The 26,541-nt window shown below is 47.5% G+C and overlaps 1 protein-coding gene across 1 annotated transcript in view; it reads left to right on the top strand.

Annotated features, from left to right (window-relative positions):
• Nucleotides 1–26,541, top strand: part of GATB (glutamyl-tRNA(Gln) amidotransferase, subunit B) — a 58,346-nt gene that overhangs the window by 15,772 nt on the left and 16,033 nt on the right. The window contains exons 3-9 of the mRNA XM_004685204.2: nt 7,758–7,871; nt 10,258–10,456; nt 10,886–11,008; nt 16,573–16,686; nt 17,015–17,099; nt 17,789–17,833; nt 19,749–19,938. Of these exons, the coding sequence (XP_004685261.1) occupies nt 7,758–7,871; nt 10,258–10,456; nt 10,886–11,008; nt 16,573–16,686; nt 17,015–17,099; nt 17,789–17,833; nt 19,749–19,938 (870 nt within the window). The remainder of the gene's footprint in view (nt 1–7,757; nt 7,872–10,257; nt 10,457–10,885; nt 11,009–16,572; nt 16,687–17,014; nt 17,100–17,788; nt 17,834–19,748; nt 19,939–26,541) is intronic.

The raw sequence follows: 26,541 nt of genomic DNA, 5'->3' as shown, positions 1-26,541 counted from the left end.
TGCCCAAGAACACAGGGAGGTCAGGAACCTAGTTAAAAATAGCAGTGAGAGTTGCCTGGTTCCCATCCTTAGCATAAAGCACCAAGCTGTTCCTGCCTGCATTATCTGCTAATTGTTCTTTCCCAACAAAACATAACAGAATTTTTCCTTGTAGCTGCTTATAAACATTTAAGATGCCTGTAGCCTCCCATAACCTTTGCTTACTTACCACAACTAGCTAGTTGGCTAGCTTATGTACCGTATTTCTTGTTCTTCTCCATTTTTATATCTGTGCAGGAAATTTACTGTATAAGAAAGCACTTAGTAAACTCAAGTGGCATGTAAATGTCCTTTGGTATTACTATGGTATCATACTTTTAACTTGGCACTTTAAAAATGCAGACACTCATATGTCCTGGGGGGCGGGGGTGGGGTGGGGTGGTGAACTCTGTCACAGTCAGCGAAGTAACCGAAACTGCCACATAGCCCAGGCATGCGTGTCTGTTGTTCTGATGTTCTCAGCCACAGGTGTGTGTCGGAGAAGCACAGACGGAGAAGTGCCAGGTGTAGCTACACAGTCAGGCCACAGACTGGGAGCTTCAGCAGAAAGTCCGAGAGACATGCAACTTTGGGGGGAGCAAACAACATTTCAACTGCAAAATATGTAATTGAGGAAAATGGTTTTCCTGTTAGGTAAAAGAACAAATCCTTGCTTTACATGGAGACAGTACTGAATTCCTGTGGCCAGAGTTGTCGCGTGTTGCTAAGAGGACTACACTAACTTCCTTACCGATGCAGAGGCCTTAACAGGCCCCACCCTAAACTATGGCATAGGAAAACTTCTGCTAGATAGCGTACCTGGAGTGTGACAGGGACACTTGATCGAGTGGCACGTGTCTCTACGCATTTGCTTTTGACAGGCTCAGGCCTAGTTGCACCAGTTCTCTGTCCACGCCAGTATTGGGTACCGGGCATTCCTCTGCGCTTTCTTGGCTCAAGCCAGTTGTTTTGTTTCTCTCTCTGCAATAGTCAAACCACTCAATGTTAATCTTTTATGTAAATACGGAAGTAGATCTCATTCTGGATCATTAGTGCTTTTCACTCATGAAAATAATGTTTCTTGTCACTACCACTGATTACTCTTGAGGTTCCAGTGAGATGAGATAGTTTGCCACACCCCTGAATCTCTGCAGATGTAGAGGCATTTGAGGGACTCATAGAAAAGACTTGAAAATTTCGGTTGAGGGCAGTCTGAAATGAGTGGGTTGGTATTTTACCATTCATATTAATTCTCAGAGAAACCAATATTCAGAATGAAAGTATGGGAAATCTTTCTCCATTAAAGACCTTTGTCCCATTCCAAAGTTTTATTTTAAACAATAGTGATTTTTTTTCACTTGATTACTGTCTACTTCAGGCATCTTCTTTGTAGACATGCTTTGAATCTCAAAAGTAGTACTGTCTCAGCAGCTAGGAAATCACAGTTGTGTTGTAGGAAACAATGAGATGGGGTGAAAATTGGCTCAGTTAGCTGGTTATAATTTCAACTTGATAGCAGGAACTTCCTTTCACTTGAAGTGGGAGCTTTCTCCAGCCAAAGGCAAACATAAGTGTAATCCAGGAAAATTTTGCCTTACTATAAAACAGAGAAAGTAAAGTAATATAAGTTTCCTGAGACATCAAGAAATATGATCTCTGCTCCACTGGAGATAAAACACTAATTATCACAAAAGGTGTTGGTTATCATTGTAGGGGGAAATATGATGTTGACATAATGCATAATTCCAGCATCTGTTGTGTCTTACTTTGGAAGTAAATTCAGGCTAATGGATCTTTGGAGCTGTCTAAACCTTTTCTCATTAAATTCCCTCGCCTCCCAGAAAAGCTTGTAGCTGAAAGATTAAATCAAGTTGGGCATTTTGCATTTAATAACACTTCCATTCTGAAACTAGTATGTACTGAAATGTCTACCATTTGTCGACTTACTTTATTTAATTCACAAAACAGTCCTACAGAATGACTAGTCTTCCCTTAACAGAAGAAGCAGAAACTGAGGGAGGCCAGGTAATTTGCATAAGGTCACACAGCCCATCAGTACTAGGGGTGAGATAGCTCAAGTCTTTCTGACTCAGTTTTGCCCCAGTTTGTCCCTTGGTACAAGTCTCCTCAACGTCAGGTTAATGGCCAGCGAGTACTGTGGGAAAGACAACTGGAGACCAATAAACCTGTATGCCAATATTGGTTTTGACTGGCTGCCAACCACTCTCAGGCCTTCCCACCTAACTTCGGTAACTGGCTAAGTATGAGGCTCTACAAACAGACACGCTAGTAGTTGGCTGTTGACCTCAAACTCAAAGTGACATCCCTGTAAACCAGGCTGTCTTGTGGGAACTCTCTTCACATGGGGTAGAGCCAGGCCCACAGCTGCCAAACCAAGGACTTTTTTTTCTTTTTCCTGCAAGCCAGAGCTGAGTGTCAGATCTTGGTATTCCAGTGGTCCAGTAGAAAGCAAGAGGTATTTATTTCTCCAGGGCCAAAGCCCAAGGTCGTCGCCCTCTCCAGCCCTGTCTAGTGGTGACAGAGCCACCTGCGGTAGCCAGCTGACCTTACCGTGTCAGCAGAAGCAGGAAGAGAACGACTCCCACGTGAGGAGGGGAATGGACCTTTTGACACCAGACCAGAGAAACATCCTAACCAGTCCTGGCGAGTGGAATCAGCGCAAGTGGACAGAGAAGAACCTTGGTGTGGACACTCTTGAAACTGACACACCATAGCCCTCTTCTTTGAACAAGAATTGTTTCCTGTGAAATAATTATTTGATTTTGTGGAAGAAGCATGTAAACAGAAGGCAAAAGGTAGCATTTACTCTCCCCTTTTCCCTTGGCAATGCCCATGTTTAGTCATAAAGAACACATATTTGTGTATGGTTTCAGATATGGAAATACTGAATATCTGCATCAAGCTGGTAACTTTTGATGGTAAATTCCTTTTTAAAAATATCTTAACTTACCATACTTAGCAAGCTTCATCACCATAGCTTAAGAGTGTTCGCATTTATTTCAGGTGATGATAAAAGAATTCAATGAGAAGGAATGTGGGGGTGAGAAAAAGGGGGAGCAATTTTCTCTTCCATAATGAAAATTTATATGTGCTAACTTTGCCTTGAATATGAATCAGAAGGAGTTCATGGTTTGAGACAAATTTATGGTTAGTAGTAAGATAAAGGCCCATTTTATTGCTTCATTTTTACTTAATAAATCTTAATTACTTTCTCTCCATAAATTAGAGCATTTACCTTACTGTTTCTTAATCATCCGATTTGTCATAGATAGTATTAGTTCCAGAGAATAATTGCCATTTGGGCTTTTTGAAAAACATCACCTTATAGTCTTTGTCTTAGTGTTCCAGAGGATTTGCTAACTAGACTTTTAGTGAACAGTCTTGTCATTTTGTCTTAAATGCTTAAGGACTTGTTGCTACCCATCAGACTGACTGTAGGGACATGGTGCTCGCCAGTTGAGGATGCAGAGAAACACTATAAATTACATTGTAAGTTTGAAAGACAATACAGTTTTTTGTTTCTGGTTTTTTTTTTTTTTTTTTTTGAGGGATAACCTTTTCTTTAAGTAGATCACAATATTTCATTGTATAGGTCCTCAAAACTAACTCCAGTGAATAGATTTATTTGTAATTAGCAGAATTTCACATACACATCTAGGGAATATTTTATTGACTAGAGTCAGTTGTGCAACCTTCTTCATTCTGTTAACTTGCCTAGCAAATCCTTCCCTTTAGTTTAGGTGGACTTAGTGTTCAGTCGAATTACACAATTTGACTCCCAGTATGTAAAAAGAGTCCTTTGAACTTTCAATTTTACATTGATTGGACAGACTTGTGATAGGTCAAATTCACTGATGAATTGTTTTTCAAAAGAATTAGTCATAGGAATGAGTATAAAAATTGTGTGTATGTGCAGTGCTTAGTCTCTCTACCTATCATACCTTTCTAATTTCCTTCTTAGGTAAAACAATCTATCACTTATTTGATAAATCATTGTATCACTACTTTCAGAAATCTAGTGATAAAACACCTCTTGCTAATCGAGAACACCCACAGGGCCACTCATTTTCAAACCGACCACATTCCAGAGACTGTGTGTGTGCTGAGCATTTTACAATGTTAAAAGAACACCGTGCTTGCCTTCTAGAAGCTCAACATCTGAAAACCAACCTGTAGAGACAGAAAGTGGCAAGAAGAAAAGAGACAGTAACTGCTTTAAATTATCTGCGGTAGGATTTGGTTGAGTAATTCCTCCTGAGTTATGGCCAGGCATTAGTTTTGAGAGCCAACTCTAAGGCGCTTTATTTTTTGAAGATTTAAGACAGAAGGTAGTAGTGAGAGCCGGTTCCTGAGGGCCTGACTTTCTGTCTCTGCCACTCAGGCTCTGTGTCACTCTCGCCACATTGCTTCATCTCTCTGTTTCCCTTCATTACCCATAAGGTGAGGATCAGTTTAGCCTCTGCTCCAACATCGCAGAAAGGGATACATTTAACCCAAATGTCCATCAAAGGGCATCCCTCCTGCCATATTTAGTGAGCAGCGAGCACCAGCTGTGACCCTTCCTGAACCCAGCCTGCAGCCCCCTCACCTGTGTGGGAAGGGGTGCTGCGTGAGTTCCGGGGAGCGTTGCTCTCCTTCCACATCGTTGTTGCCAACCCTGAGATCTTTGTAGTCACTTTATGTTAATTGTAAAGAAAATTCTGGAACTTGCTTTCTTCAAGATAAGTTGATCTTCTGAGTTGTCATGTTTTCTCTTTGATCGCATCATACTTGATTGGTTGTTGCTTCAGGAACTTTCAAAAAGAAGTTTGAAGGCCAGCAGGTAGAGGTAACACCTTTCAGCAGACTTTCACTTTTTCAGGAGAGACCCATTTCCTCCCTGAAGCTTCCCTTGACATCCATCACCTCCTTCCTCGCTTGAGTTCAACACACATTAATGGAGCATCACTATTTTTCATTTCTGTAGTGAGCTCCAGGGATACAGGAGTGAACAAGCATTCCCAGCCTTAGAAAAGTCTAATGGAAATAGACACAAACAAATCCAGTCTGCTATGACACAAAACAAATGGCAGTGTATGCGAGGTCTGAGGTCAGTGAGAATCACACGAGGAAGCCTTACAGCAGTGGGGACATCTCCAGAGACTTAGGGTGGAATCAGATAGGGAGAGTCAGCAGACCGGCATGGTTTGAGCATATGGGGGGAGGCGACAGGAGAGGAAATGAAGATGGGTTGTGTCAGAGCTTCGTCTTAGTCATATGGACATTGGGGCCCATTAAGGGGCTTGGGGTGATAGAATGTGGCAAGATTAGCATTTTTAGCAGGATCCCTCTCATCTTGTTATAAACTTGAAAGAACATTGATGCTGGCATCAATGTTCCATGTCCCTTCTGCGTGTAGACTAGGGCCGGACGCAGTTCCGTTCTCTGCTATACCGAGACGCCTAGTCCTTCTAGACATTGAAGAAATTCTTGGAATGAAGACAGCCCAAGTTGAAGTTTCTGATTCAGCATCCTTTCCTGAGCACACGCTGACCTGGACCTCCATCTGTCACCAGCAGCTTGCTAAGATCATCATCAACTCTCTTTTCTTGGCATCCTTTTAACTGGCACTCTGTTTACCAGCCCCTCTGTGCAACCATGGTGTGGGGTTGATGGATGCTTATAATTCTGACCCTGAAGTACTTCAAGCCCACTAAATCATCAAAGAAAGATTAAAGTATATTCAGTATCACTGTAATGTTTGTGTGTTTTACTGCATTCTTAGTCTTTGAAAATTGATGGCTTACCAGGTGCTGTGTACTTGTGTGTATGCAGGTACAGTGAGAGTCAGTGATCACTCACAGCCCCTCCCTCCCTCCCAGCTCCAGGCACAGACACACTCAGCACTGCACGCTCGGGAATCACAAGCAAACATTCTCTTTATGTCAAGAAGGAGGTAGCAGGTGGGCTCCCGGGGGCAGCTTGGACACAGAGGGTGCTCAGAAGACAGTGGAAGTGGTAAAGAAAGATCTAGCGAGACCAGTGTGTCGGGCAGTTTAAAAACGAACCTGTGCCGTGGGCCTGCAAGGTTGGGGCTCATGCCTACGTGCCTCGACCTAGGTGTCGGCGTGGACCTGGCTTCGGCACTCTCCTTCAGCTCTGTCTGTCAGTAACAACCATTCAGTAAAATGCCAAACCCTAGAAAGTGAAGACATCAATAGAGTAGCCTGTTCCTCCCGGCACATCTTTTCATGAAATTCATTATTACTTCAGAGCTGACAATATTACTCAGCCCAGAATGAAGAATTCCAAATAGCAGCAGTGAGATGGTCGCGTCGTGTTGACGGGACTCCCCAAAAAGGCATGTGATGTTGGTACAGGAGAGACGTGCCGCCTGGTTTCCTTGGGGGGAAACTGCACTGTAGAGTGCAGATTGTAGATTACATTGTCTGATACAGATCGGTCCTTAAAGTCAACAAGTCCTCACACATCACACATGCTCATTTCGGGGGTGCCCCCTCTGTATCGCCCACAGAACCAGTCCCTAGGACCGGGTTCTGCTTGCCACCCTTTGGGTAGGCACAGGTGGCCCTGCCAGTGTATGTTTTGGGCAAGACTCTCAGTGTCTCTTAGTGTTTTTTCTGACATTGAAGTAATGCAAGTTATTTCCTTCTGTACAGCATGGCTGTAAGACTGAAACAAAATGGTGGGTTGAAAAATACCTAGAGAATGGAAAGGCCTCTGTAAATAATGGTGAGCTAAAGATGACAAAGACCATCATCAGTATCTTAATCAAAAATAGAAATGTGTTTCATCAACAGGCACAACGTCCTCAGAAATCTCCCCCAGGTAGACTAAGGGAAATGAGCGATTGACTCACTTCCTCCTACAGGGTGCCTTTTACTTTATCTGCTCTGCAAGGCAGATGTGAAATCCCCATTTCTGAGATGAGGAGGCCGCAGGCACGTAGCAGGAGTGGGATTTGGGCCTGTGTGACTCCACAGCTTTCTGCCCGTTCTTTCAGTTGTCTGATGCCAAATCCCTCACACTCGTAAAGAGCTGTTCACTCCCACCAGACTGGGAAGTTGCTAGGCATTTCTGGTCACTCCTGAAAGTGGAGCAGAATGGGATCCAGATGGTGCTGAGGGGGCCCCCACAGAGACCAGCACATCTGGGACAGTCCAGGGCAGGCAGGCTCAAGCTCCTCTTTTAGGGAGTGGCCTCTCCTGAACAGAACTACAGGCAGGCCTACCCCACTTCCCAGCCCAAGCTGTGGCCAGAGAACCTCTACTGTCAAAGCAAAGTGATTCCCACCAGCCTCTTGGGTCCTGCCTGTGCCTCGCATTGCCCACCTCAGGAGTCAGCCCTCCTCCCCCCACTCTCACCTCCATGTTCTGATTTCTCTTGTTCTGCTTGCAGAGAGAATGAGACTAAATTTATTCCATGTAGAAGCCACTCTACTGAGCTTTTCTGGGGTCTTCCCTGTTCACTTTGATGTCAGGTGTGGGGGGCAGCATCCCTGAGGGGGCACTTCATTAAGTGCCAGTGGGATAGATATCTTCTTTATAGAAACTGTCCACACACACAGCCAGCTTGTGCACTGGGACTGCCCACACAGAGAACCAGAAATAAGGCCCGGTGCAGGTCCAAATTGAATATTCAAGGAGGATGTCAGTGCGTGGGAGAAGCATTTGTTCCGACTGTGGATCTGAGAGGAGCCGTGTGTGGTGTTTCCACAGGTTCTCAACAGGAGGTGCGTGGAAGCAGCGGTGATGACAGGCCTGGCTCTGAACTGCCGCATAAACAAGAAGTCCTTGTTTGACAGGAAGCACTACTTCTACGCAGACCTCCCTGTAAGTGTGCTGTGTGATCCGCCTCCGGATGTGCTCAGAGCTGAGGGTTGGTGCAAGGGGGTGGGCGCCACTCAGGTCGGAGGCTGAGCTGGTCCAGTTCAGCAGGATGTCTTGCCCGGCCCTGATGCAGGCAGACACACACCCCTCACACCCCTGCCATGAGATTGCCCTGATTGCCAACTCTTTGCTCAGCCTCATGCTTCTGGAGGTTTGCTCATAATTGAACGGGGAGTGGAAGCAGTGTTCACAGGCCTGGCCCAGCCTTGGTATCTGGTGCTAATTGCCTGTTAGGACAAAAGCAGACGCTGCAGCTGGTGTGGTAGTAAATGCAGGCGGGAGCTCTGCAGACGCAGGGAGAGCTTGTCTTTTAAGTTCCCAGTAATAGGACTGTCTCCCTTGGAGACGTTTCTGTCATAAGGATCAAGTCCATGGGCAGAGTCAGCAGAAATGTGGCCCAGAAACCCAGACTAATCGCAAGCATTGTTCAGTAAACCTATGCTAACCTGCTTTTGCCTTACAATTAGAAACTTCTTTAAGAGAAGCCAGTGTGAACCAGAGCCAGTTCTTTCTAATACTGAACTGAACCAAAACTGAAATGTTTAGTAGATTTCCCAAAATAATTCCTTTGATCTGAGCCTCTGCTTGTAAGTACAGTGAGTCCTCTTGGCCTCATCAGAGGCTCCTGGGACCTTCGACTTGAAGTGAAATGACCTTTAATGAGACCAGGTTGAGAATAACATCGTTTTCTTATTGATTTTTGTTATGTGTCTGGTATTTCTCTCTTCTCGTGAATGTTCAATGGAATGACATTGAATGAGACAACATTATCCAAGGGCCTGCTCTACAGCCCTCCTTCAGATCCAGAAAACAGCCATGATGAAGCTGCTCACACTATTCTCCTTGAGAGAAAGGTTAGGATGAACTACTTTCTAGTGGGTGAGGTAGAGTAGAATTAAATAAAAACAACCAGGATATAAATTCTTCAATTGCTGATTCTTTCCCCCCACAAGATGTCAGCCTTCTAGAAAATTCTGCCATGTAGTAGGGCCCAGAGGGCTAACTGTATTTTTTAATCTTTTAAGGCTGACAAGCAATTTAGTTAAGGTGGGAGACTTAGCAGTGTGTGACTAAAATCGGGCGCTTTGGCTGTCTGTGGCTCTTGTTCATTCTGGCCCAGGTAGCTAGATAATCCAGAGTTCGTGTTGCCATATATGACATGGGGCACAGTTACACTAGAAGGATATTCATTATTTATCGGAATTAACAATTTATTCAAATTATTCAAATCCATGTTCAGCTGCGCCTTCCTCTATTTGGCTACTCTGCCGAGAGCTTACTTTTCATGAATTCAGATTTCCTGTTTCAGCACAGAGAATGAGTGGGCCCAGTGCATCAGTTCTCAGCACGTATTCCCAGGTCACTAGCAGCAGCATCTCCTGGGAGCTTGTTAGCAACTTGCATCTCAACTGATGGCCTAGACCTGCACAGTCAGAAGCCCTTCTGCGAGGTGCAAAGGAGTGGGTGGGAAATGCCTCGCACGACGACTGCGATGCAGCTGAAGTATGAAAATCTCTGGTCTGGCCTGGTGGCCAGGCGCACGGACTCTGGAGCCAGACCCTGAGTTCACATCCTGACGTGCTACGAGCTGGCCGCCCTTCCTCGCTTAGCCCCGCACAGCCCTGTACCTAATGTGCTGAGAGCAGGGGCTGGGCCCCCCAGCACTGCAGACACTCGAGCCGTTACTCTGTTCTTCTCCATGCTTCGGTATTGCCCTGCGTCTCTAGTGTGTGCTGATGCTCGTGCGCATTTAAAAAGTAACTCTTCCTCTCTGCACGGAAGGCGGTAAGGGGCCCTCATAGTGTCCACCAGTGTTTCAGTGCTTCCTGCGTTCCTTTAGCCAAATGTAAGTGTCACAACACCTCTGACTCCAGGAGCAAGAAAGTGGGGTCAGGGAAGGCAGCTGGCACTGGGACAGACCCGGCTCAGCCACACGAGCAGCTGCGGCCGCTCGCTGAGTCCACAGCCACATGCTCGGCCAGCACTTCCCAGTAAGGGACCCTGGCAGGGGCCCTGTAATCAGATGCAGGGTTTAGGCTCATGAGCTAAGGGGAAACAATACATTCTTTTCTTGGAAACCTCTGACTATGAGACCATTACTATTCCCCAGATGGCTCTTCAGTAGGGAGCTTGAGACTCACGTTTTGGGGTAAGGGAGGAGAAGCGGGGAGGGGGCAAGCCAAGCCACAAGGTCCAGACACCATTGAATTTTCTCCTTTGTGGTGTGCATTGTTAAGAAAGCTGATGGTTTGCGCCATTGAGGAGATTGGTAACCTGGCCCGCAGCTTCCATGAGTGGACTAGTGACCATGTACCGTGCTTGTGTGCAGGCTGGCTACCAAATTACCCAGCAGAGGGTTCCGATCGCAGTGGATGGGAGCTTGGCTTACAGCATCTGTGTGGGGGCCAAGCAGCATGAGGTGACCACCAAGACGGTGAAGATTAAGCAAATCCAGCTGGAGCAAGACAGCGGCAAAAGCCTCCACGATGACCTGCGGGCTCAGACGCTCATCGATTTGAACAGAGCAGGTAGGGCCAGAGATTTTTCATTACTTTTCTGTCCAGCCACCTGTCTTCCTCTCTAGAATCTTCGAAAACTAACTGAGGAAGCAGGTCCGGGAGCCTGACACGTGGAGCTCAAGACCATCGGCTCTGGCATTGGATTTGCTGAGTAAAGACCAAGGCTTGCCTGGGGTGACTTGAGTTGCTAAAGCCACTGCTACAGTGAGACCAGTGGAGCCACCTAGTCACAGACCCAACAGCCTCAGCGCTTCAGCTGATACTAAAAGAAAAGAACCAAAGTTAAAAATCCAAAAGTGGTGGGAAAGGAAGAAACGAGTCAGGCCAGGGCTCCCCTTGAGAATCTTTAGGTGATGTAGGGTTTCCTAAGCCTTCAGCCTAGTGTGCCTGCTGATCAGACGGGAGCTCAGTCAGACCGTCTCTGCCTCTCTCCGGCAGGAGTCGGCCTTCTGGAAGTGGTCCTGGAGCCGGACATGTCCTGTGGAGAGGAGGCGGCTGCAGCAGTTCGGGAGCTGCAGCTGATACTTCAAGCCCTGGGGACCAGCCAGGCAAATATGGCAGGTGAAGCTGTCTCCCCTTTCCATCTCTCTCCACTTCCTCGGTCTCTTCTCACTTGAGTCCTGCATTTGCTTTTTTTTTTTTTTGCCTTCTGCATCTTTAGGGTTTTTTCCCCTTAGAATTTTCTTTGGGTTCTGAACGCCCCATCAGAAAGAAGCATTGAACAGCAACAGAGCAGAGGCCCTGAGCCCAGGGATGAGAATTCAAGGACTCCATGCTTTCTCCTGGGTCCTTGTGTCAAGATGTTGTGAGGATCAAAAGGTCTTTACAGTGTCATTTTCCTCAGCCAGGAGATGCAGTGTTTGTCTAGAGCTCTGACCTTCGGGTAGGTGGCACCTCGCTGCAGGTTGCTGCTCTTCCTTGGGTTCTCCTGCATTTCCTTCATTTGGAGGCCATTTGTCATGTACAGCTGAAGCAATACACCCAACCAACCATCTGGGCACCTGGTGGCCCAGTCAAGGTCACACATCTCTGAAAACAGAACTTGCCAATTAACTATCTTTTGTAGCTGCAGACTGGAAAAATGCAGCCACTGAGTTTGAGTGGAGAAAAGGTTAGCTGCCTGCAAGTTTGCTTGATGGACATGAGGCTCTATCTTAGAGTAAGAGGGAGTTCTCATTTTCGATTTATGTCTCCTGCTGTGTTTTTATCCACAGAACATAAATATGGCAGATTGGATGGCTATATATTTATGCATTAAGTGTTGCTTCTCTATTGCTTTAAAAACGTTTTTAGTATTCTATTCTTTCTTAAAATCACTATGATTCTGATCAAACCTATGGAATAATAAACAGGCCACCTGTTAACTGAGAAATAGTCCCATCTGGGTCCTTGCCAAGAGATAAACCATAATGACAGGAACTTATCCACAAGTAACAGCTGAGAGGGTTCATTAAATCTCATTTGTTGTGACATTTTCTGTTGCTTTTAAATACAAATCCAACAGCTTTGCCCCTCGCACAGCACGGCTGTGTTCGAAGTGCTTTGGGGAGCACAGGTCTCCCGAGTCTTCAGAGCCCCGGCTCTCTGTGCCTTTACCACTTTATCAGGCCAGACCCCTCTGCTCATTCTCTGTCCCACACCAGCAGGACCAATGTGCAGAACTGGAGTACAGCCTGGGAGCTGTGGGCCCCCCTGGAGAGGGTTAGTGCACCCCCGATGCTTTTGGAATGAAGCTTAAATTGCTATGGCTGTAATTCAGTGCACTTCTGGTCACTTTGCAAATGAACACGGACCAGTTCAGCCTGTGTTCCAGAGTCATTTCCTTCTCAGTGAACATTCACTGCTATTGAGACCCTGAAAGCTGGCTGTTGAGCTGGACACCCCTGCGTAGATGTCCTAATTGCAGCATAGCTAATCCTGTCAGCCACTTTGGACGCTTAGGTGTTTGTCAGTGCACGAAGCATTTTTTTAAATTAGACTATCTCATTTAAATCTGACATTCCTGAGAGTGTCCTATTGTATGGGTGAGGAAGCAGACTTCAAGGGTTGAGTGACTTGCCTAAAGCTCACGGAACCCAGTGTCAGAGCCGGAAACGTAGCTTCGAGCTCTGCTCCATACTGCCTCCAGGGCAGCCACGGGGTGTCACGACTGCCACGGACAGACCACTTAGTGGGCCCTCCACACGCTTGGCTTCCACATCCCCAAATCAAGCCACATGCACTGAAAATCCACACTGGGTCGCTGGCCAGTGCTGGGGCCTCTGGACTGAACATATGCAGGCTTTCTTTTCACCCTTCTGCCCTGAACAATTGTGAACAGGAACTATTTATGCATTAGATAGCATAGTAGTTTAGAAATAGTTCCAGTTCACAGGAAGATGTGAAGATACTCTGCCCTTTTGTATGAGGAGCTAAAACATCCCTGCATTTTGATATCCAAGGGGGTCTGGAGCCAATCTCCATGTGTACCGAGGGAGAACGTATAGATTGTGGGTGCTGAGGGCCCAGACCTGGGTTGTTCTTGTTCTTGTTCTCCTGCTTTGGGTAAGGTGTGTGACTCCTCTGAGCTTCATTTTTCACACTTTTTAAATGAGTCCCTGAATGTTGAGTACAGAAAGGAAGAAAGAAGCTGAGGAGAAAGAAATCATCCCAATCCTCATAGCTGGGCACTGTGGGAAGACTGGCAGAGGAGTAGCTCTCTGGGAGGAAAGCTGAAGTCCATTTTGAATATGTTAAGTTCGAAATGCCTGAAGTCATCTGCATGGTTTTGTCATTAAAGCTACATTACCGGACATGCATGTCATCATCCACATAAAGCGTGTCACAGGTCCCGACAAACAGCCCATGCTCTGCAATGCTTTCGTTCACAAGTCGTTTTAAACGCAGCCAGTAAATTTTTGTCTCTTTTTTTCCCATCAAACCTTGTTATTTAAGTTCTGGAGAGTATTCAGTGACCAGAATGAGATAGCTCAACAGACTTTCTCAATAAATCCACAGGCCCCTGCTGTTTACAGAAAGCTTTTGGTCCTGATGTTGTATTTCTGGTGCGAATGCTTTATATTTATATATATTTGAGAGCTGCACTGCATCTCTCTGCTCGGTGGTGTTGGTTTTTAGTGAGGCTGTTATAAATCTACTTCTAGAGGGTAGAAATTGAGCTTGAAAACATTCTCGTGATGTGTGAGTGAAGGCCTCCCTCAGTGTTGCAGAAAAACTGAAGTAAACCTGACTGGTAAGGCTTTTGTGTACTCGAGGCAATTTAACTGAATTTGTTTAAAAGGTATTTTGTCTTCACTGGATAGAATGTCTCTTGTCCATGCTGGGTACTATATTTAAATCTAGGCTAGTGAACTCTCTTTGAACACTACAGGATGCTAAATGATTCTCACAGACATTTATGAAATACAGTCTTCTCTGGGAGAGACTGAAATACATGCTCTTATTCCTTCTCCAAATTAGAATTCTAAATTTTGAAAGATGGTTGCGTTTTGAGAAGCAGGTGAGGCCCAATTCACAGTCTCTGAGTTAAACAGAAAGTTTCTCCAAGTACTGAGATTTGGTCCAGCATATCTTGCAAGTTTTTCTTTGACCACAGTGCACCTTCCAGATGATTCCAGCAAGATTTGTCCCTTTCAGGCATTATGTTTAGCCTTTGTCAGGAAGCCATGTGAGGCAGTAACCAATTTCCTTACTCGTTACTCAGAAAACACCAGATTTTTGGCTCATTCAACAAGGTACTGATTTATTGAGCAATTACTGTGAGCCAGACCCAGCTCTGCATGGTGAATATAGCAATGAAAAAGACATTCCTCCACGATCGCTTGTATTCATGAGGGAGATAAACGCATAACAAACCAAACAGTTGCAGTGGAAAGCTAGGTGCTATGTTAGCAGAAGCCCACTAGTAGGTGAAGGCTTTTCAAAGGGGGCCATATTTTATTTGAGGCTGAAGAATGACTTTAGGCCTCAGCCAGCAGGGCAGAGTTGACAGTGAGCCTTCCAGGGAAAAGCTGAGACAGAGTCCTTGAGCTGAGAAGAAGGTTCAGATATGCTCAGGCACAGAAGTAACAGGAAGCACGTAGAAGCGCAGGTGCAGGTGGATGTGGCGTCAGATAAGCCTGCAAAGGTTGGTGTGGGCTTGGCCACCAAGAAGGGGAGAGCACAGTGGAGGTCGCTGAAGGGCTTTTAGAGGAGGGAATGCTACAGTCTGCTTAATATTTTAGAAAACTTCTCTGGCCACGCTGTAGAATGTGGATTTCAGAGGGCACGATGAGATCATGGAGACAATGTGTGCAACAAACAAGCAAACTTGGGAGGACCTGCTCAGACAGAAGCAGGGCAGCAATGCGAATAGCTGGTAGAGAGTGCTGGCATCACGGAAGTGGGTTTTGATGTTTCAATGAAAAGTACTGTTGCAGGGAAGAATCGGGGTGTAGACCAGAGGCTCGGGGCTAAAAGAATTCACCAGAGACAAAGTAGGGGCCAGAAAGGGGGGGGAGTATTGAAATACCCTGCTGAGAGGAGCAGTGGGCCAGCAGAGGTCTGAGCTGAGAGAGGGCCCACAGGGCTGTCTGCCCCCCGGGCGTCACAGCCTGGCTGGGGCCCCTCGCTGCGGGTGTGCGGTGACCTGAATGAGGGCTCCTTCCCCTCCACAGCATCATCCACTCCCCTTACCGTTCAAGCCTGCCGAGCTTGCCTGCAGGACAAGGAGCGTGGGCTAAGCGGTGATACCAGACAAAGGCGCGTCTAGTGTGGGTGTGGATGTGAAGGACAACCTGAACTGAACAGACAAGGGTGGCTTTGGGGCATTTGGGCTCTTCAGGGTTGCTGGGCCGAGGCAGGGGATGTCAGGCAGAGTTGGGGGTGCTTGAGATTCAGTCAAGCACAGACTGTCTAAAAGGAAAGTGCCAGAATGGCGAGCTGTCTGTGCTCAGGCAGCGGGCCTTCCCCCACCGTCCGCGCCTGGGTGCTGGGCAGGTGGCTGAGCCTCCCGCCTCCTTCAGAGGGAGCAGTGAAGAGCAGGGTGAGCAGTGCCTGCCATGGCTTTGAACTTGAACCTGCCGGAGATGGAGGCACTGGGAGGAGGACAGAGATCAATTCCAGAGTTTCACTTGAGTATGATTTTGCTGTGTAATTTGGAATGTGAATTTCTTTATTCCGCTCCCATCAGAACAGATTGGCAGATTCTTTTTAAGTTTAAAATCCCACCTAGAAAAATAAAAATCCAGCATTTTGTCTTGTTTAGTCTGTTCTGTTTTTAATACTGTAAATAAAATCAGAGGGGAGAGAATTTGAGTTTTATTGTGGAGTGTGAGGCAGGTTGCTTTGTCTTCTTGTCCCTTTACCCTCATGTCCCTGTTGGTCTGGGGCCTGTGTCGCCCTCTCTTCCTCCAGGGCCTCTGCGTCTGCTCCACAGACACATGCTGCCTTGCAATCCCAGCTCCCAGGCTGCGGGGGCTCCCGGGGTCAACGCAGTGTGCCCAGGGTGGGGAAGCCCCTCAAAGTCCTGCCAGGACTCTACCCTTCGTGTCGGCTCCGTCTCCCGCAGCAAATCCTCACATCTATCAGGATTCATAGTCACGTTTGTGGAAGGAAGAGATTATCACAGAACCTGGAGGAGGGAGGAGGGAAAATGCCCATGTTTCTGGCTCCTGCCCTCGAGCTGTAAATGCTCAAGGACTCTCTTATAAGTCTCCTAGAACCACTGTGGAAAATCCGCATTCCAGTGGAGAGCAAGGTAGGGTTATCAGATCATCATTTCGGAGACCTTCCCCAACTCAGCGTGACACTGAAAAAAAAACTTAAGCACGAAACTGCAGAGTATATCTTCCATTTCAGTGACGTTGTTTTTCGTATTTGGCCCAGAAGAAGTTAGCTTCCCTTCCTTCTGCATGTGCACAAGCGCACGCAGCTCTAGGCACCCACGTACACACACATCCCGGCGCCTCCAGACTGTAATTCCGGGAGGAGCTACCCACCGTGTGCTCCAGACCGCCCGTGCCCGCTCGGAGTTAGCTTGCTGGAACGCTGCCAGTAGGTTAGCTGCTGCCTGGCTGCTCTCTCACCTTTCAAAGGCCATGCTGCCTCAAAGAGGGTCTCTGGCCTCACCTTTTTCTCTCCTTCAGAGGGCCAGTTGAGAGTGGACGCCAATATATCTGTGCATCACCCTGGGGAGCCTTTGGGAGTTCGAACTGAAGTGAAGAATCTCAACAGCGCCAAGTTCTTGGCCAAAGCAATAGGTGAATGTCAATAGGAGCTGCTGCTCCTCATGTCCTTCTGTCAGTTGTCTCTTGCTGTGTAACAAGCCCCCCTAAGTCCTGGTGGCTGTATAATAACCATTTGAGTTTCTATGATTCTGAAGCCATGAAAGGTTGGGTCATGATAACCCAGGCTGGCTGGTGAGGGGAACCTGGAATGAAGAACAGATCTCGTCTAGATAATTTTTTTGACTTAAAGATTGAAAAAGCTCTCTATTTATTGCCTGACTCGATAAAAGGAATCAAAACATGATGTTCCATTACTATGTTGCTTTGCTGTTTGTTTTTTTTTTTTTTTTTTTTTTTTAAGATTATGAGATTCAAAGGCAAATCAATGAACTGAGAAACGGAGGTGAAATTCTGAATGAAACGCGGTCCTTTGATTACAGGCTGGGGTGAGTTTGCTTTGACAAGTACCGTGAGTGCAGTGGGGTGGGCTCCGCCCGTGCTCAGCCACAGACCAGCTTTGTACACGAAGAAGGGCCTCGGCTTCTCTCACCGCTTCTCTCGGTTTCCTCAGTGAAGTCAGGAGCACAGCAGACTCTCCGTCAATCCTGTTCAGTCTGTAGGGCTAGCGAGAGGCTGAACCTACCAGCCTCGTGCCAGCCCCCCCCCCCCCCGCCTGCCTCCCCTGCTCTGCAGCCAGAATTTTCACTTCCTTAAACCGGATTAAGCTCTACCAGCTTAAGGTAGAGGTCGAAGAAAGCTTCGAGTTGGTTGTAGAGACGCCTTTTGTTGTTGTTAAGATAACTTCAATCCTAGTTTTCCAACTCTGAAATTTGAGGATTTTATGCTTTTAGCAGAAAAAAAAAGCCTGAAAATCAAAGCTGGTAAAAGCTGGAAGCAATTCCTTTTTTATTATCATTCCAAACATTTCTCCTTTAATATTTTTGAAGTATTCATGTAAGTTTTCCCCAAGGAGGGCTTGGATTCGCCTGTGTCCCCTGTGGTAGCATAGACCACGTGGCTTGTGGCTTGTGGCACGTGGCATGTGGCATGTTGCCCACACACTGATGTGTGTAGTGTAGCATATACACTAGCCAGCTGTTTGCAGCATTTGCTCAGTGTTTTCTTGTCTTCGCAGGTGCACCGTGTCGATGAGAGACAAAGAAGGAAAGCAAGACTACAGGTGGCTCCTCCTCCTTTTTTTTTTAATAAGGTTTATTAAAAAACGTTCATTTTTGTATCCAGAATTGGGGTACGGGCCAAAGGGGCAGGGGCGGTGAGAGGAGTCACCAGAGACAGAGTGGGGAGCAGAACAGACTGACGAAGTGCACTGCTGAGGGGAGCAGCACATGCCTCGCCATGTGGGCCACCTCCCTGGGTGGGGATCGAACTCGCACTGAAGTGGCTGCCGCCAGCTCCGTAGCGCCATGCTTTAATCTGTTGGCCACCACGGAGGACCTGGGTCCTCCTCTTGTCAAAATACTTTTACATATTTTGGGGTTGGGGCATCTTTCAACGTAACAGCCTACGTCAACATAACAGCCTAGGTAATTTATGAACTACTTTTAATTATTGTTCTCACAAGGTAGAAAATCTAGGCTTCCTATTTATTTCATGTGTGTTGAGAGGAAGAATAGTTTCAAATCTCAGGTGATGCTATTTAGTTAATAAACTAGTAGGGCTCCGTGGGAGGCCCATAAATAGACAGGTAATCAGAATTGGCTTAATATACATTGAACCTGTCCTATTTTCCCCATTATGTTTAGCAGGTTGCAAAGGTGAAAGGGTGGCGTACAACCCTTTGTGCCTTTGTGAAGTCAGGAAAGTCTAAGTGTAGCTATTGCTGCTGCTGAGAAACAAATGCAGCATCAGTGTGTGGGCGAGAAGCAGCCCACAACCCTTAGAGGGGAGGCACCTCACGGACCCCCTAAGTGTCAGCTTCCGCCTTCTAGGTCCATCCTGTTCTTCCATGAAAATCTTGGTTTCGTGCTGTGCCTGCCTCTGTTAGATATGGCTACTGAGCCAGGAGTGTGACTCTCAGACAATGCTTCAGCTCGCTCCCTCAGGTTAACAGAGGATTCAGGAAGCTTCCTGGGTTTCCTCTTGCCTCAAGAGTCAGATTGACTCAAGCATGATTGTGGCATTTGCTTGGACAGTCGCTTGCCCTTCGAATCTCTTGCCCCGAGTCACCATGGCTGCTTTGCCTCCCTGCACCTGTGTGGGCCCCATGGACAGAGGAAAAGCAGCTATGGTGGACTAGACTAGAAGGAAGACCTTTTGTTTCCTAAGACCGTATGTTGTGGCGCAACCTCCACATCTTTTTAATGTAATTGACTTTCTTCAGCGCAGTTTTAACTTAGAGCAAAATCGAATAGGCGTTACAGAGAGCCCCATCCGCCTTCCCCTCCCTCACCCTCACCTACTGCGGTCCATTTATTACAATAGATGAGCTGGTATCGATACCTTATTGTTAACCAAAGACAATCGTTTACATTGGGGTCTGCTCTTTAGGGTGAACATTCTGTGGGTTTTGACAAATGTACCCCTGTGGCAGTGTCACCCAGAATGGTTTCTCTGCCCTAGGACACGTCCCCTGTGCACAGGTATTCACCCACACCGCCTTCCCCTACTTCCACATTTTATTTAGGCAAAATCCCTTCACTCCCTCTGCATCTTAAAAGGAAAGTTGTTCTTACCCTTTGACTTTTTACTTATTACACAATTACTGCAAAAATTAATGAACATTTTAAAATAAAGGAATGTCATTCTTCCCCTTAATTAGTATTTGCTCACATTCAGTTCTATTTTCCCAGCATGTCTGAGCCTTATCCGCAACTGTCCGTCCCTCTGGTCAGCCTTTTCACTCCTCGCTGGCTCACAGAGGGGCCAGGCAAACTTGGCGGTTTGCACCTGAAATTTGCCCTTGTCCTGACCAGTTCCTGTGAAATGGGGGCACATCGATATTACAGGACATCTGAAAATAGTTGCCAGGGACCTGGCCTTGAAACACAGGAACTGGCCTATTGGCGGTAAGCTGTTATTTTTCTTTTCTATTAAATCAAGTACCTCGGAATCAGGCCTTGTGTCCTCTCTGCCAGGTTTATGCCAGAGCCCAACCTGCCCCCACTGCTGCTGTATGACTCCGCGTCCCTGCCCGCCAGCGCCGACCCGCAGCAGGTGATCAACATCGACCGGATTCGGGAGCAGCTCCCCGAGCTCCCCAGTGTGACCCGGGAGAGGCTCGTTCAGCAGTACGGGATGCTGCCGGAACACAGCTTCGCCTTACTGGTAGGATGGGTCTGAGGCTAACGAGACCCCGGGCAGTCTGGGCACCTCGCCTCGGGGCTCCAGGGAGGGCGGGCAGGTTTCCTGGGAGGAAGCACAGATGCTTCTGTGATGACCTTTGCCTGTCACCCTTTATGGTCACAGCCAAAGCTGAGGTCACATCTCATGTCAGTCATTTCTTCTGTAGAAATGCGCTTCTGCTTAGAGCAGCCATGCAGACTTCTGGAAGAGTCAAAATGTCACGAATGGGTGTTTTCCATGTGTCTGCAGGACAAAGCAAAATCAACATAAGGGCTTCTAGATGTCTGGTGGTAGTGAGCCCTGATGGGTCCGGCAGCAAGTTAGGTTCTCAGAAGCCAGTGGTGATTCTACCAGTTGTGGGGGAAACTGTATGCCACATGAGCACCGAAAACGGCGACCATAGGGTGCATCCCCTGAGGCTTGGCGATGCGGCTAAAATGCTTTAGAGAAACCTGCTTAGGGGTTTTCCATCCTTCTCAGAGCTGCTTGGGGCTCTGCAATTTCCTGGGTCACAGCAACACGCACAGGCCGGGGCTTCCACATAGTGTTTGTCAGTTTCCCAATACTTGTCTGTCAGGGAGAAACTGGGAAGTTTTGCTGCTGCATCTTTCAAGGACTAGATAGTTGTCACACTTATCTTTTGGGGCAGCAGGACCTATGGAAACTCTGGACTTCTGCCTTTTAATTGACCGGTAACAAATATATGGGGATGTTAGGAGGTACATGTTTGTGTTGATGTATGTGTTAGGAGGTACACGCTTGTGTTGATGTATGGGTTAGGAGGTACACGTTCCTGTGTTGATTCATATGCTTCATTGACAGCAGCCCAACCATATCTGGCACAGGGCAGGCAGGGGAATATTTGTAGCTAATTTGAGAACTATCCAGAGAGCCTCATCTGAGAACTCTCATTACTACCAGCAATGATCGGGGATGATCAGCTCCTCACTTTCTCATACTTGGGCTGAGCTTCTCCCGGCCTCCCTCAGAGCTGCCGTCTCTCTCGCCCTTCATCTCCAGCAGTTCTCTCTGTATTTTATGGATTGGTGGATCTTGTTCAGTGCCTCAGAGACAAGGGCTGTTTCACCCTCTTGCTCTCTGTGACTCAGCACAGACGACCTCATCAACAGTGCTTGATGCCAAATTTCTATGTGAATCAGTCAGCCAGCATCTCATACAGAATGCCCTTGAAGCTGAAACTGAAACCTCTTCACAGCTCATGGCTTTTTCCTAGGTTGATGTAACAAAACTGAGGTTTTAGCATTATGTACCTTCCCTACCATTTAATCACTTGAATTTCCAACCCACTTGAAGTTTCAGACTGAATACTGAATGCTAAATTTTAGTCTCCGATTCTACAACACAACTGCCAATATACATAGGGGACAGGAGGACAGGGACCAAGGCCATCAGCCCCAAAGATGCCCACTGTCCCTCCACTTGGCCTTCTGTAGCTGGACAAAGACCACCCTCGGAGGTAATGACAAACTCCAATTTGGGGCCATTTCCTTGCTCAACACAGTGCTTTCAGAGAATAACTCACTAAACACAGCGTTCAGAATCCTTTGGTCTGTTACAGGGAAGTGCAGGACTTTTCAGAGTCTCTTCCCGCGCAAACGGCCTTCTCATCAGGGCGGGCGCGGCAGCTCGCCCTCTCCTCCCTAGCGCGTGTTCTCTGAGGACAGGGCACTTCGTCCCAGGCACCCTAGAGGTGTCATCCCTGTTGCCAAAACCGGGAGCGCCTGGGACAAATGTCTGCTGAGGCGCGCACTTGACTAAACGGGTTAGGGCCTGGGTCTGCTCAGCTCTTCACTGATGGCAAGGCGCCCAGAGGATGAGACAGAGACAAGACAAAGTTTTTTTAAACAAGATGTTTCTCAGTTTCCCAGGACATAGCACCACAATGACCAGCCCCAGCGTAGAGCTTGGTAGGCAGATGTGTAACGTAGGGTGGAGGCCAGAGAAGGCAGGGGGTGCCTGGACTGGAGCCAGGGAGCGAAACTTCAAGCATGAGGTGACTTCTGAGCCAGTTTTTGAGGAAAATTCATTTTTGAAGTTTTCTGTATCTGCCTATTTTGGAGCTTCCAGATAGTGCATTAGGTGATTTGTTATTGTTTATTTTAAGCATCGGTGCTTGAAATTTCCAAGATGAGTGAGGAGAGAATGCAATAGGAATGGGAGAATGATTCAGACAAATTGTTTTCCTGAAATCAGGCATCCTGAGCTCTTTATGACTGGGTGATCATTGGAAGTTGAGTTACTCATAACATACCCGAAAATGATATGTTCATGTTTTTCTGCCTTCATCAGAAACACAACAGATTGCTGAGAAGGGCAGATGCACAAATCTAATGAACCATCTTTCAATTTAAAGAGTGCCCAGGAGTATTCATTAAATAAATAGCGGTGGTGGAGGTGTGCCTTGCAGAGCTGCAGCTCCATGCTCTGTGTCTCTGGGAGGCTTCTTGAATTAAATATGAAGCACTTCCCCACCCCACACACATGCCCATTCCCACAATAACAGAAACTTCAGAATTTAACTCCAGTCTGTACTCTTTTGTGTCCTCTTGCTGAGCAGTAGCACTGAATTCTGTGCAGTCGATTTCCCGTTGACACTTAGAGTTCTAACATCACGTCGTGCTCTGTCACAGTGTCTGACACGTCACAGGCACTGGTGTGCATGTGCCACCCGTGACAGTGTTCGCGGAAGTCCTGGGAGAAGGGGAGTTTCTGGTGAAAGCCTCCTGCCTCTGAAGGTCAGATACATACATCACTCTTTTGACAACCAGCAAGTCAGAGGGCGATGCACGTGTCCTTGAACTCTAGGGGAGCAGACCCAGATTCCTGCTGCAACTGTGCCCTGGCCAGACTAAGACTCTTGGTCTCTCTACCTCTTGGATTCCCTGCTGGACTTATCAGACATTAAGCAAATCTGTGTTCTCGCCTCCTCTCTGCAATCCTCTTGATAATCCCCTCCCCACAGAAAGCCTGTTTCATTACTTTTTTCCCTCTGGCCACATGAAAGGCACCTTGCCCAGCTGAAATTTCAACCTGGTTAGCTAACTTCACTTCCCAGCCTGGTGCCCAGTTTGCTCTTATGTGGAGAGTGAGGACTGGCAGTGTGGACGCTAAGGTCAGAGGTTAGTGCTGTGGGAAGTGATCGTCTAGTGGCAGAGCAGGCCTCTGAGCCACTGTCCCCAGGAGTGACTACTGGGGCATCAGGATGACAAGCACACGCACCTCCTCGGCTCGACAGCCCGGCCGTGCCCGCGGGGTCTCCCCTGTCTGGAGAAGGCTGAAGGAGCCGTGCAGCTTTTGCTGTCCTGGTTCTAACAAGTGAGAAACAGTCTCTAGTTGAGGATGGGGTGCAAGGAACTTCCCCAAGCCTGTGGGGAGCCGGGTTCAGCCTCAGGGTAACATTTCAAGCGCCTTGCCTTTCGGGCAAGAGTAAGAGAAAATGGAATTTTTGTTTTTTGACATTAATGTTTTATTTAATCCTGCTACTGCTTCATGAAGCAGCGTCATAGGACATCCATGCATTTAAAACTTTTGACCATCCCCTCTTCATTTTTAAGATGCCAGACTGTCCTATAAATAAACATCAGGTGCTGTCTACTAAATTTAGTGAAAATCAGTCAACTCCAGTGAAAGGCAGAAATTATGTTCATTTTCCAAGTAGAAAATGTAAGTCAGAAAGAAATTTTGCTTCCGTTTGCAGCTGTCTTTGGTTCTCCCCCTGCAACTTTCTGCGCTGATCTCATGCCTCCTTCTGACTGAACCTTTTGGGGAGGGTCTCCGCACAAGGCGAGTGTGCAGTGCCCGGGGTCATGCAGCCTGGCACACGCGGCACTCAGGAAAGAACAGCGATGGGTTCACTGGGCAGCCGTGGCGCAAAGTCAGGAGATGGAGATTCAGCCTGTGAGAGCCGTGCAGGAGTGGCCTGGCGCCCCAGGTCAGTGCTTCTGAATGGCCGTGGAGCCGGCCGCAGGGCCTGTGCTGTTTTCAAGTTGCGCTCACTCTCCTGAGTGGCCCGGACGGGCAGCGGTTAAAACACTGAGAGACAGACAGTCCCGAGTCAGGTCTCACCTTGGCCCTGAGGAGCTAGGATGGCTCTCTGGTAGCAGGAGCTCTTACCCTCCCGCTGAAGGAGAACGGGGATGATTCCCTTACTCCAGAGATGACAGACACAGCAGAAGCTTTGCTGAATCTAAAAAAAAAAGTCTAAATACAGCCAAGCAGAGTCCCAAGAATATTCAGCCAAGGAAGGAGCACTGGCACCAACAGCTGCTCGTACCTCAGGGGCACATGAGGGAGAATTTCAACCACAGCCTCACTTGGCCCCAGTGAGAGGTCAGGAACTGTGATGGCGACCCCCAGTCATGGCTGGGCTCAACGCGTGTCTGTTTTGCTTCGTGTTAAGCTTCCAGATGTGCAGTCTTACTTCAACAGCTTCGTGTTCCCTGCCTGGTTATCCCCCACCTAAGGTGGTAACACTTTGTTTCTGATGTCATGGAAATAGGGTGTCCCCAAGGAACAAAGAAGCAGAAGAGATACCGTGGTGGGTGGGCAAATGAATTATTTTCCAAGAGTTTTGTGTTGAGTCTCTACTTAGCTGAAAATGGGTTCTTTTCTGGACGAGTGGCCGATAAAGTAATTTCCCATGATAAATACCTGTGTATCCCACGGGCAGCACTGCTTTACAGCTAGTCGTTGGAGACAGCACTGAAGCCACAGAGTGGTTTAGACTGCCCGGGCCTACTGAGACACAGAGCGCTCACCTCTGAACTATGCTAGAGGGAAAGCCATTTGGCCAGCATCATCACCACCAGATTTCACCTCCATGCAATTTTCGAAATTGATTTTATTCTTCATTGTATAAAATTGCACCCAGTGCTTGCCAGCTTAAAGGTGCTTTCAGTTAGTCTACACACTGGAAGAAGAACTGATATTTTGTTCTGGTAAAGTTAGATCAAGAGATACAGCTTCTGACTCTCTCCCTGCAAAACCAATAGTTGATTTATTTCAGGTGCAAGCAATAAGGGGCTTTTAGAGGTGAGGCACCTCTGGGCTCACCCCGCAGGGTCCCACCTGGGCAGCAGCGCAGAAGGGGCCACATCCTGAGTGTCCAGCCCTTGGGTTCTGTCCCTGTCGCCCCCTCCAGCTCGATCTCCTGTTTTTGGAATGATTCCTTTACGGCACAGTTAAAACGCATTAGCTTTCAGTCTGACCTTGGAGCAGATGAACAACAGTGCCTTTCTGCGGCTGTGAGCTCCAGCCAGAGCCTGCCGTGAGGAAATCAGTTCCCTCCATGTTGAGCCCACTGGACAAGAGACTGTAGACACACTGAAGTGGGCCTGTGATCAGAATTTCTGGACAACATGCTTTTAGCCTCCCATTCTTGCAGATGGAATCTTCTAATTATGCCTGTCTACTGTCAACTTTTATTACCTGAATTGTTTGAATTTTGATTATCCAAGGGAGTCTTATTCCCAAATTGGTTTCCCTCAACATCTTTCCTAGAGTTAATGTATCTCGGAGAATATCGGCTCATTTCATGTTAGTCTAACCCCCTGTAGGTGAGAACAGTCCCTGAATTGAACCGGTACCCTGAGTTGAACCCAGATATGTGCACTTCCCGGCTCTGCTTGAAATGAGGCCGCACCGAGGTAGCAGCATATAGGTGTAACGGGAATTTTGTTCAGATTTTAGTGGCTCCCAAATCCTGCTGGGAACATGACCCAGATGTGGAAACTGTGGGGCCCAAATTAGGACTCAGACCTCTGGCACGTGTATCCCTTGAGACCGGCTGGGAGCGTCCACTCGTGTTTCTGAGATTCTGCAGGTGCTCGTGTCCTGGGCGTTGTTTCAGGTTGTGCCTTCCCCCGGAAGACTTGTCTGGATGAGTTACGTGTGTGTGTGTGTGTGTGTCCAAGCCATCGCTGACCTCTGGGGCCTCCTGGCTGAATTTTTACCTCCATCCAACACTAGCACTTCCTGTTATTTCCATGGTCATTTTTCACTGCATTCTTGTTTCTTATTCTGTCTTACTTAATGAGAAGGACCAGATTCTCAGGGATGGTGAGTGAACAACAGCTACCATCGACAAGCAGATGCGGCTTCGTCCTAGGTCTGCAGAGATGCTTAGTGGCTCTGGGCCTAGTCCCTGTGGCTAATGGTTACCGGCCCCATTTGAGGTTCCATAAGTGTCTCATAACTGGGTGCCTTTGCCCCACAATCCTCCACTGAAGCAGCCACTGGCCTTTCACAGGACCTTCTGTCCAGTCAGCCACTCCGACCACATGCTTGTCCTGCCTAGTTGGGTTTAAACCCCCACGGGAGTTAGCCCTATTAGAGAAGCGAAAATGCATTGCCACCTTGAATGCTCAATATCAAAACTGTATGAGTGACTTGGGATTTATCTGTAATGTCATGTCAGAAGGTGCTTCAGCCCTGAGCGGTGTCTTGGTTTGCACATGCTTAATGGAACTTCTCTGAGGAGAGGGCAGATGATGCCGAAGAGCAGCGCCAGCTGCCCTCCCCTCCCCTGGGAGCCACTGTCCTCTGATCTGCGAGCAGGTGGGTGAC

Source organism: Condylura cristata, unplaced genomic scaffold, assembly GCF_000260355.1.
Source record: "Condylura cristata isolate star-nosed mole 26May11 unplaced genomic scaffold, ConCri1.0 scaffold00018, whole genome shotgun sequence".
Taxonomy (NCBI): domain Eukaryota; kingdom Metazoa; phylum Chordata; class Mammalia; order Eulipotyphla; family Talpidae; genus Condylura; species Condylura cristata.
Note: the sequence above shows the minus strand (reverse complement) of the source record. Positions and strands in the feature narration are given on the sequence as shown.